We start from the raw sequence: 10419 nt of genomic DNA, 5'->3' as shown, positions 1-10419 counted from the left end.
AATGTAAATTGTGTGTTTGGGAATGTATGTTGATATACGTAACTTTTTGTTTAGTTATTGCCCTCACTGTCTAGCTTGTACAAATTAAGCTCCACAGTGCATTATGCATAATCAGTTTTGTGTAAGTGTATGCTATATACACGTGCATGCATATACACTGTGTATTAGTGGTTGTTATTGTCATCGTTTTGTTACGTTGGATTATAGATGCACAGCACCATAAGTGCTCTATATGTTTAGAAGCTAGTGGATTCTAGCCGTCCAAATGTGGGCAGTGAGCAAATTTGTTTTAATTTATATTCCAATTAATAGGATTTTGGCAAGAATACAGATGAGACAGACCCCAACAATTTTAATAAAAGCAATTTATCATTGTTTATGTGGTTAAAGCTAATGACTGCGAACTGTCCCTGCTTCCAGACTGCTTAAGCATTTAAAGAGTACATTTGCAAAAACAGGGCTGCAAGGTTAGCACTGCTGCCTCACAGCAAGAAGGTTGCCGGTTCGCGTCCCGGGGGGTGGGCACCCGAGATCTTTCTGCGTGAAGTTTGCATGTTCTCCCCTTGCAGCGTGGGTTCTCTCCGGGTTCTCTGGCTTCCTCCCACAAGGTTCAAAAACATGTTGAGGTTAATTGGTGATTCTAAATTGTCAGTAGGTGTGAATGTGAGTGTAGCCCTTTGATAGACTGGATGGATTTGCAAAAACAGATAACTCCATCTTCACAAACCTTCAGAGACCCCACTTTTCCCTACCTGAGACAATATCAATCAAACTTCACTTATCTCTGCTTTTGTCATTTCTACCGAGTCAAATCCACTCAACTTAAGTTGGATTGATATTATCTCAAGCAAACAACAACAACAACAAAGTTTTCTGAAAATCTACAAAAATGGAGTTATCTGTTGTTGCAAATGGACTCTTCATTTATAAATACTTCTGTCAGATTTGTTAGAATTTAAGTTGATTTACTACTACGTGGGCTGCAAGGTGGCTCAGTGGTTAGCACCATCAGAGTTAGAAAATCCCCGGTTTTCATCCCGGTTAGGATGCCTGGGATCTTTCTGTGTGGAGTTTGCATGTTCTCCCTGTGCAGCGTAGGTTCTCTCCAGGTTCTCCAGCTTCCTCCCACAGTCTAAAAACATGTTGAGGTTAATTGGTGATTCTAAATTGTCCGTAGGTGTGAATGTGAGTGTGCTTGGTTGTCTGTCTCTAAGTGTAGCCCTGTGATAGACTGGTGACCTGTCCAGGGTGTCCCCTGCCTTCACCCTAAGTCGGCTGGGATAGACTCCAGCTCCCTGCGACCCTAATGAAGAAGTGGTGAATAGATGATGGATGGATTACCACTATGTTTCTTTTTCTTTTCTTTCTCTCTCTCTATTCATTACCATTTAAAAAAAAACAACAAAAAAGCAGAGATGTCTTCTCTTTCAGTAAACACATTTTATTTGGTTTTGGTAGCAAAAACAGCACCTCAGGACAACAGTCTGACGTGGGCAGCCTCCTAAGGGGTCGAACAGTTTCAGTTACAAGACACGCACAGGGAAGACATGCACTACCTACTGTAGCAGGCAATTTTAAGACATTAGTTGACCAACAACACTGAAGCACTGTTTCAGTACATTCACATTCCTTTGACAACACCACTGTCCGTTTGATGCAACACAATAGCCCTTCGTGTATGGAATAGGGGCTGCATAGATTTCAAGGGAGTGTGATATATATACATATACGTTTGTTTTTCCTCGTTGCAATTTGCCCGGATTTTATCTCACTGCTAAGGCAAAACTCGTTTCTTTTTTTAGTACAAACAGTCAGACATCAGACATACAAAATAAATTCTTTGGTCCCTTTCAGATCTTTGGTAGTGTTAGGATCACTTATTGCTTCATGAAAAACAAGTTTAGGCTCTATTAGGGAGTGGCTGACAAGCATTTTACTTCAGACTTGTTTATTACAATAGTTGGGGCGGGTGAACTGTGAGTATAAAACTACCAGAGAGGCAGAGGAGATCATAGCAGGCAGGTAGCTACACCTCAAAACTAGACAGCTCAATCCTCAATGACCTCAGAGGACTCAGACACCACTCTGCCATCCTTGGTCTCAATCATTTTGATAACGACGTTCTTCTTGGTGGTGGCGGTGTTGTAGCTGCCGGAGCTGCCGGCGCTGAATCCGGTGCTGCTGCTGCCGTATCCGCCGCCGTAACTGCTTGAGCCGCTGCCGTATCCACCGCCGTAACTGCTGGAGTAGCCGCTTGTGTAGCTGCTCTTAATGCTGTCCACGGGGTAACCGCCGCCGTAACCGCCGCCGTAACTTGCTGTTGAGACAAAAACAATTAAACTTTAAAGCGTGTGGATTCTGTTAAACCTGTAAAATGCACCGGAATCCAAACCAGAAGAGCAACAGCATGTCAGTGAGGGTGACTTACTGCTCTGTTGGGAGATGTTGATTGCTTTGATGCCATTTGCCAGTCTGTCCTCCTCTCCCTCCAGCAGTTTCCTGTAGGTGGCGATCTCAATGTCCAGAGCCAGCTTGACGTTCATCAGATCCTGGTATTCTCTGATCTGGCGGGCCATGTCCTGCTTGGCTCTCTGCAGGGCATCTTCCAGGTCCTTGATGCGGGCCTTGGCGTCCTTCACAGCCATCTCGCCGCGCTCTTCAGCCTCAGCGATCTGGGCCTCCAGGTTGGCCCGCTGAAAGAGGATTTGCAAAAAATAAGAATTTGTCCACTTAACTGATTGTGACTGTGTTTCACATAGAACGACGGTGAAAAACAATATGTAATGGCTAAAAATGCCACACCACCCGTACCTGTCCTTTGACGGCGTCAATCTCTGATGTCAGTCTCTGGATCATACGGTTGAGGTCTGCGATCTCTGTTCTGGTAGACCTCAGGTCATCTCCATATCTGCTGGCGGATGTCTGCATCTCTTCATACTAAATGAATATCAGCAAAACCAGATATTACAAACCAGAACACCACTTGATGAGCATATTGTATGAAGAGAGTATTTTACAAGAACAGTCCTTACCTTGGTCTTGTACCATGTCTCTGCCTCAGCGCGGGTGCGGTTGGCGATGTCCTCATACTGAGCCCTGACTTCTGCCACAATGGCATCCATGTCCAGGTTGCGGCTGTTGTCCATCTCCACAATGACTGAGGTGTCCTTGATCTGGCCCTGGAGTTCACGCAGTTCCTGAGGAGGTAAAACAAAAGACAAGAAGAAGAAAAGAGGATCAGTCACATTCTCTTCTTGAGATAATCCGTGCTGCTAATACAACTCCGGGGACGGGGGCAAGAGTCGAATCAAGATGCTGAACAGATGTTGAGAAAAAACACAGATAAAAATACCACCGCAGACGTCATAAGTATGTAATGACTGGATAGACAAATCACAAATAATGTTGATGAAAGCAACAAGTGGCTTGCAGGCTTTACAGTCAGAAGGAAAAGCAGGAAACAAACAACACCATCAAGCTAACGTTGTGCTGTACCTCCTCATAGATCGACCTGAGGAAGTTGATCTCATCTGTCAGACTCTCCAGCTTGGCTTCCAGCTCGACTTTATTCATGTAGGCCTCATCGACATCCTGGAAACCAAGAAAAGTCTTTGTTAGAATGGGGTGTCACAAAAACATAATTTACATATTTAGGGAAGGACAAGTGTCAACACGCTGAAAGAAATGCAGACAAGGTTTCAAAGCTGTAACTCAACAACAAGTTGAGAAATAGCGAGATGCTCACCTTCTTGATGAGGACGAAGTCATTCTCACATTCTGTACGCTTGTTAATCTCATCTTCATACCTGAGAGGGAAAAAAAATAGAGTAAATCATCAGATTTTGAATAATATTTTGAATATATCTCATGCTTCTGTTCAGTTTTGTGAGTTTATACACTTGTGCAACACTAGGAGGCGCAAGCAGTCCATCCCTTACTCTTGAACTCCTTTGGGAGGTTTGCCTCACACATTGTCTGTTGACTCCAGGCCAAGCTCTAGAACTGTTACTGATATTTCTCTCATGGGGAAAACCTTGGCTGATATGTTCCATTTGTCTGTAGACAACTAGCAAACGTGTGCTGCACTATTGTACCGGTGTCTGTTGGAGACATGCGCATGGCTGCATGTGCACATTCGTGCTCATTTCCTCTTGTATGAAGCAGCTCAGCTGACAGCCAGCTCAATAAAGTCAGTTTTAGTTCCACTCGTATGTAATGCAATGGGTGTTTAGAACATGCTTCCTCAGTGTTGTAATTCCCTTGAGTTTGTATGACGCAAGACAATGGACAGATGTAGGGAGTAGCCCACGCAAACATTAACTCAATATACTGCAAGTCGCATTTTGAAGCACACATCTTTCTTGCACCCTGTCCTGACTGCAAAAAGGGGAATTCTACATGAATCGCTGGCGCAACAGATGAGCTCTGCAGGCCTGTTGCTAAATGAAACAGCCCTTATTGCCCCCCCCGGACACTCACTTGTTCTTGAAGTCCTCCACCAGACCCTGCATGTTGTGCAGGTCAGCCTCCAGCTTCATCTTGTCGTTGCCCAGGCTGTCCAGCTGTCTGCGCAGGTTGGCGATGTAGGCCTCGAACATGGCGTCGATGTTGGACCGGGTTGTTGTCTGTCCCTGCAGCAGGCTCCACTTGGTCTCCAGCATTTTGTTCTGCTGCTCCAGGAAGCGGACCTGATGTTGATGAAAAATTGAAAAATTAAGCAATCAAATAGGCGTAACAAAGAATCAGCACTGTTTACTGTTACATGTGTGAAAAAAGTATTCCTTGTCATCATTTATGAATTATTCGGAAGTCCCCTTTAAAAAGTGTGACGTAACTGCAGTTTTGCTTCACCCTGATTCAGGGTTAACATCCTGATAATCAATCAACCTATTCACTACCTACAGTCTTTGTTATTCTTATCTATCTTTGGTGCTTTGTACGCTGCTGTTCTCAGGCTGCCTGTGCTTTTTCCAAAGGAAGGCCTGTGTGACATAAGTGCATCCTGACAGGAGGTAGAGGGTTGGAAAAAAAAAAAGGCAGTGATGGAGGAGTAGACCTAGTTAGCCCTTCTCCTGCATGCCTTCCTGTTTTTGTACAGCGAGAGAGAGAAGGAGGTAAAACCAAGTTTCATCTGCAGGCAGATGCTGAAAGGTAAACATTTGTAATATAGGTGTGATGAGGTTGGAGGAGGTGGAACGTAAAGGGGCTTTTTATTAGCTGAAGAGTTGGGGAGCTTGCAGATTTGTAATTAGAAAAACAGAGATAGTGAAAGCAGAAATGTGACTCAGTGGACCTTGCACCCTGGGACACTAATCATCTCCTATTGTCTTCATTTGAGTAAACACAAATAATAAAGTTACTCCAAATCCACTGCCAGCACAGGAGAATAGATAATAGGGTGGACGTTTATCTGCGTAGTGTTGAAGCATGCAAAATGCACTTTATCTCCTCTTAACTGGGAGAAGGAGAGCTGATATGCAGCCAGTCAGCCGGCATTGACCAGAACATGAAACCAGCCAGCCTTTTTAAATATTAACCTGGTACTGAGGCCTCGCAGGGCCGATACTCTCCTGAGTATCACACAAATGCTGGACTTTGAATGATTGAAAGTCAGTGTATTTATACATCCATAGTGTATCACTGTGAAAGAAGGTATTGTCATAAAGGTAACAATAGTACTCAGTGCTGACTGTGTGTTAGGGACTGGTGGGGGCCAACAGGGCAGCAGAAAGAGCCACACCCCAGCTAAGGGAGGGACCAGTCCCAAGGTAACTCATATCACAAGCCCTGAGTTCTGCCCTGACACACCCTTAACTTTTTTTTTTTTTTTTTTTGCTCTCTCTCTCCTCTCTTTGTCTCTCTCGTTCTCCCCTGTTCTGTTTTTCATCACTATAAAAGGGCAGCCAGAGCCAAAAGATAGAGGGCCTAACCCTGAGTTGCCTTTGTTGAATTTATGGGAGGCGAGGAAAGCAAAAGAGGGGGAATAAATCAACTTTCTCGATGCAGCAAAAAAAAAAAAGTGAGGAAATCAGCATTACAGTCCATGTGGCAAACATATGGGTCTCTCCATCAGATGTTACATAACAACGTCACAGCATTAAAACGCTCATGACTGAGCTTTCAACCCAACTGAAGTAATTTATGCTGCTTTGAAAGGAATAATAAAAGGCTTTTTGACATGTATGTGCCCTGGATGATTGCGAGCTCTTACCTTGTCAATGAAGGAAGCAAAGCGGTTGTTGAGGCTCTTGATCTGCTCCTTCTCCTGGGTGCGCACCACTTGGATGGTGGGGTCAATCTCGAGGTTCAGGGGGGCCAGCAGGCTCTTGTTCACAGTGACGGCGGAGATGGTAGGCTGAGATGCCACGTTCCCACCGAAGCCCATATTCAAACCCATGCCCATGCCCATGCCAAGGCCTGTGCCGCCACCCATGCTTGAGCTCACGCTGTAGGCAGAGCTGCTGACGATAGGTCCTCCATAGCCCCTGGAGCTGTGACCTCCATAGGCACTCCTGCCACCGAAGCTCTTGCGGGAGGCAAAACCACTGCCACCTGCTGAAATGCTGCTGAAGTTCCGTGGAGCAGAAGAACTTTTGATTGTGGTCTGGGTCCTGAAAGACATTCTGAAGTAGTTTTTCTTTGTAGAGTGAGTCTGGTAAAGGTCAGACCGAGCAGCTCAGTTGGCAAGGCAGGCAGACAGGCAGGCCGGCAGAGGGGAGAGACCAGAGTGGATAGAAAGACGAGAATCTACTGAGGAGTTTTAAAGCCTGCCCTGCTGTGGGAGGGGACTTAAGTGAACTGCCATTGGTTGCAGAGCTGGAAGAGCAGGAGGGCAGGGCTGTAACATTACACTTCTATGACACATTGTCCAGTCAGTCAAAACCATTACCTGCTCTTTCGACAAGCTTCTCCGTGATGTTAGAGAAAACAGAGGAGGAATGTGATATTTTTATGTTTTCCTCTACTCTCCAAGTATTTGAACACACCACAACTGACTCATCATAAGATCTACAAGTCTTTAAAAAGAAAGGAAAAAGTATTTCAGCAGCAGCAGCCTTGCATGAGGAAAAAGTGTTTGAGTACATGTGGAGGAGAGTTGGTTGGTGTGTGGTTCAGTGCAGTTCATACACATGAATGCTTTTTATTGTTTGTTTTTTTGCATCTGTCAGTTAAGGTGTGGATATCATACACTGGTGGGATTCGTGTGTCTGTAGGCAGGGAGGAGTCACTGATTTTCCTCTGGAACATACAACAATGATTGTGGAATGTAGGCTGTGGTGCATTAGGGTGAATTTTGTAACACTCTACATGTATTCTGTTGCCTTTTTCTTTCCCAAGTATTACAGCCATGATTTTGTACAGAAACATGACGGTAGATTTTTTGTCTCCACTGAATCTGTCTAAAGTTTCGGAGCACATTCTCCCTTTTTTACATATTGAAATAAAAACTCCCAGATCCAGTTTAAAACTCTTCCCAACTAATGTAAATTTTCACTGTTAGCTTCCAGCAGTGCAGTTCTTAGAGAATATTATTTGCATTTATTTGACATTAATCAGCATTGATTGAGCGGGTTCAATCAGCGTTAATCAGCACTGATTAATGCTGATAAACCCCATTGTGAAAGATGACTATATCAGAACACGATATCCCTCCTGAGTAAATTTATACAATAATCAAGTCACATTTAAAACAACAGCCGTCGTACCTTAGTGCTGTCCAGTAGAGAGATAGGTTTGTGTTACAAATGTACTCAATAAGGGTAAATAGTAAGGTCAAGCCTCATTGCAGTAATTGCCAAACTAACTTAAAAATAAGGTTAAGACCCTGCACAATTACACATAGAAAACCCAGCGAATTCTACGTTTACAGATGAGCAACATATTTGTGACGGTGGGGAACAAGAACTAGACTAAAGGAGGGTGACCATCTGGGTTTGGGTGAGGAGGAGAGACAAAAGTATCACGGAAAGAAACAGACAACAAACGAGAGAACATAAATGCTAGATAGGTTGGTGGAACCTGTAGCTGCAGATCTGACCTGTGCAGCTCCAGAACCAGAAATACCTGCCTTATAAATGCACTGAGGAAGTGACAAGGAAAATATTGAGTATAAACATGTGAAGACAACTATATTAACAAGACAGCCAAGGTAAAGCATAGTGATTAGATTGAATAGCAGGTAGGATTATAGTGAAAACTGAGTGAAGTGTGGACAAGATGAGGGTCGCTTCAGGAAAAAAATAAACAAATTTATTTGGTTTGAAATTGCTAATGGTGGGAGAGAATTTAATGTGGAGAGTGTTCCAGGACCTGGGTGCACTTATTGAAAAACCTTATCGGTGATTAGTTTTATGGCGTGAGCAGGGGACTGAGAGACGAAACTACTGAGGACTTTAAAAACACTTTGCAAAATTTAAAAATCAGTTCAGTATTTTACTGGCATTCGGTGTAAACGTGCCAAAACCACTGTGACGTGCTGGCTTTTCTTTGTACAATGCATTCTGACCTAACTGTAGTCAGATTGTGTGTCAACCACATACACAGGGAGTTGCAGTAGTCCAACTGAGCACTAATATAAACACGGATTTCAGTTTCTGGGTCCTTGTGAGATAAAAACAGCTTCAATTTGGTCAAAAAACAAAATAAAACAAACAAAAAAATGGACTGAAAAAAAAAATTCTGTCTTTAATTAAAAAAGTAAAACCAGTAGTTCAGGCTTTTGGATTTTGTAAACTTTAGACAGGCTAGCTGTTCTTTAGCCTATGCTAAGCTAAGCTAACAGGTTGGTAAACTATATATTCGAAAGCACAAAAAACTCCCAATTTAAAATTAAAATTAAAATTTGTAAATTATTTTAGGATAGTAATGCCCACACTTGCTTAAAAAAAAAGACTGTTCACAGCAAAAACTGTAATTTCTGAGCTTCACTGCTCGCTGCATCAAAATGTGTGGGACGCTATTTTCAACATAAAAGCCCAATGTAGACCTTAAATACTAAAAGATTAGAAGCAAATGTTCAACCATAGCATCATGAAGACATTTACTGGCGTTGTGCTTCACTTCTGTTGCATCAAATTTGTTGAGTTGATCATTTTTACGACAGGTTCTGTAGCAGCAGTTTTATTATCCTGCTTTTTAAACTATTTATCTCTCTAATCTCACTGTGGCCTGGTGAGGGAGGAAAAAAAACATTTTGGCCTCACAGTTTTGCAGCTGTTCCTCTGTTTCTTTTTTATTTTAACTCCCCCAGAATTAGCCAAGACATTTGTGTTGGTAATATAGAAAAAGAAAAGTTTTGCATACTCTAACATTCAAGCATCTTTAAAACAGGAGCTGTTGCCACTGAGGTGTCCTGCAAAGAGTCATTTTGGAGCCGTGTTGGCAGTTTTGGATGCTTTAGGGCTCAAAATTCCTCACCTGCTGCAGGCAACCTGTACACAACCCCGAGTCCTGTTTGAATATTACACACACACACACCGCATGTGCTGGTCTGCATGCTTTTATCTGCAAACCTGGTGAACTGCACTAACCAGCTGGCTTTTTTTTAATACCGTTTAACACGTTAGTCTAGTGCTAATGGGCCTGATGGCATGTACTTTTCTTAGATTCTGTTGCTCTCTATAAATAGCTCGGCATAATTAATAACTGATGCTCATTCCTGGGACAGCGACTCACTGAGGAGTAAAGGATTCTTACACCGAACTGATAACAGAACAACGATTGCTCCTTTCAGTCCTGTAGCTTCGGCATGTTTCTCATGGTGGTATGTTCCTCACCATTCGACTGTCCCTCCACCAATACCCAGCCTGCGTTCCTCTCCTCCCTCATTCATTTCCTCCCCCGAGTCCCTCGCCACGATGAGTCATCTTGGCATTGCCGATCCAACCCCCCTCCACCATACCCTCTCGCCTTCATCTTCTCTAACCTTATTTCTTTTCCCGCCAGTGTCTCTTGGCTTCATCATAGAAACGTACCGAAATAAAACTCTCACTCCCATTTTGTGTCAAATGCCAAAATGGATGCCAGCTCAGGAGCGGGCCATTTGCACCGAGTTGCAAAGTTGCAACGGGACTGACTCAATCGTCCTGTAAAAGAGCATGTGGCAACGTTGATACCATGTTGTGAATGCCGCTTGGAGCTTTCGCCACAGAAGAGAAAAGTGGTAACTAAAATAAACAGTGCCAAAGGGAAATTCCTGTTTCGCTTTGTGAAATTCACATGACTGCAGTGAAATCATAGTAGTCATATATCATCAGCAGGTTCTGAATCATGCGGGACGTTGATTTGAACCCACACACAGGCGGGCACAGTTTTCTCTCGGAGCGTTTGGAAGTAAAATTGAATTTTGATAATTCCGCCATGAATTATGAAACATGTTTTGGATCAGCGTATGATTCTCATTACTCGAGCTTCACAGAC

At 43.4% G+C, this 10419-nt stretch overlaps 1 protein-coding gene across 1 annotated transcript; it reads right to left on the bottom strand.

The window, feature by feature from the left end:
- Positions 1-1418: 1418 nt before the first annotated feature.
- krt8 (keratin 8) lies at positions 1419-6749 on the bottom strand. The gene is made up of 8 exons (XM_008296014.1): positions 6212-6749; positions 4480-4688; positions 3746-3806; positions 3496-3591; positions 3033-3197; positions 2812-2937; positions 2429-2693; positions 1419-2317 (listed from the first exon to the last, which is right to left on the bottom strand). Exons 1-8 carry the CDS (start codon positions 6620-6622, stop codon positions 2049-2051), a joined length of 1602 nt encoding a protein of 533 aa, XP_008294236.1. The 5' UTR covers positions 6623-6749; the 3' UTR covers positions 1419-2048.
- Between the last annotated feature and the right edge of the window lie 3670 nt (positions 6750-10419).

This window comes from Stegastes partitus, unplaced genomic scaffold (assembly GCF_000690725.1).
Source record: "Stegastes partitus isolate 25-593 unplaced genomic scaffold, Stegastes_partitus-1.0.2 Scaffold1094, whole genome shotgun sequence".
Taxonomy (NCBI): domain Eukaryota; kingdom Metazoa; phylum Chordata; class Actinopteri; family Pomacentridae; genus Stegastes; species Stegastes partitus.
Note: the sequence above shows the minus strand (reverse complement) of the source record. Positions and strands in the feature narration are given on the sequence as shown.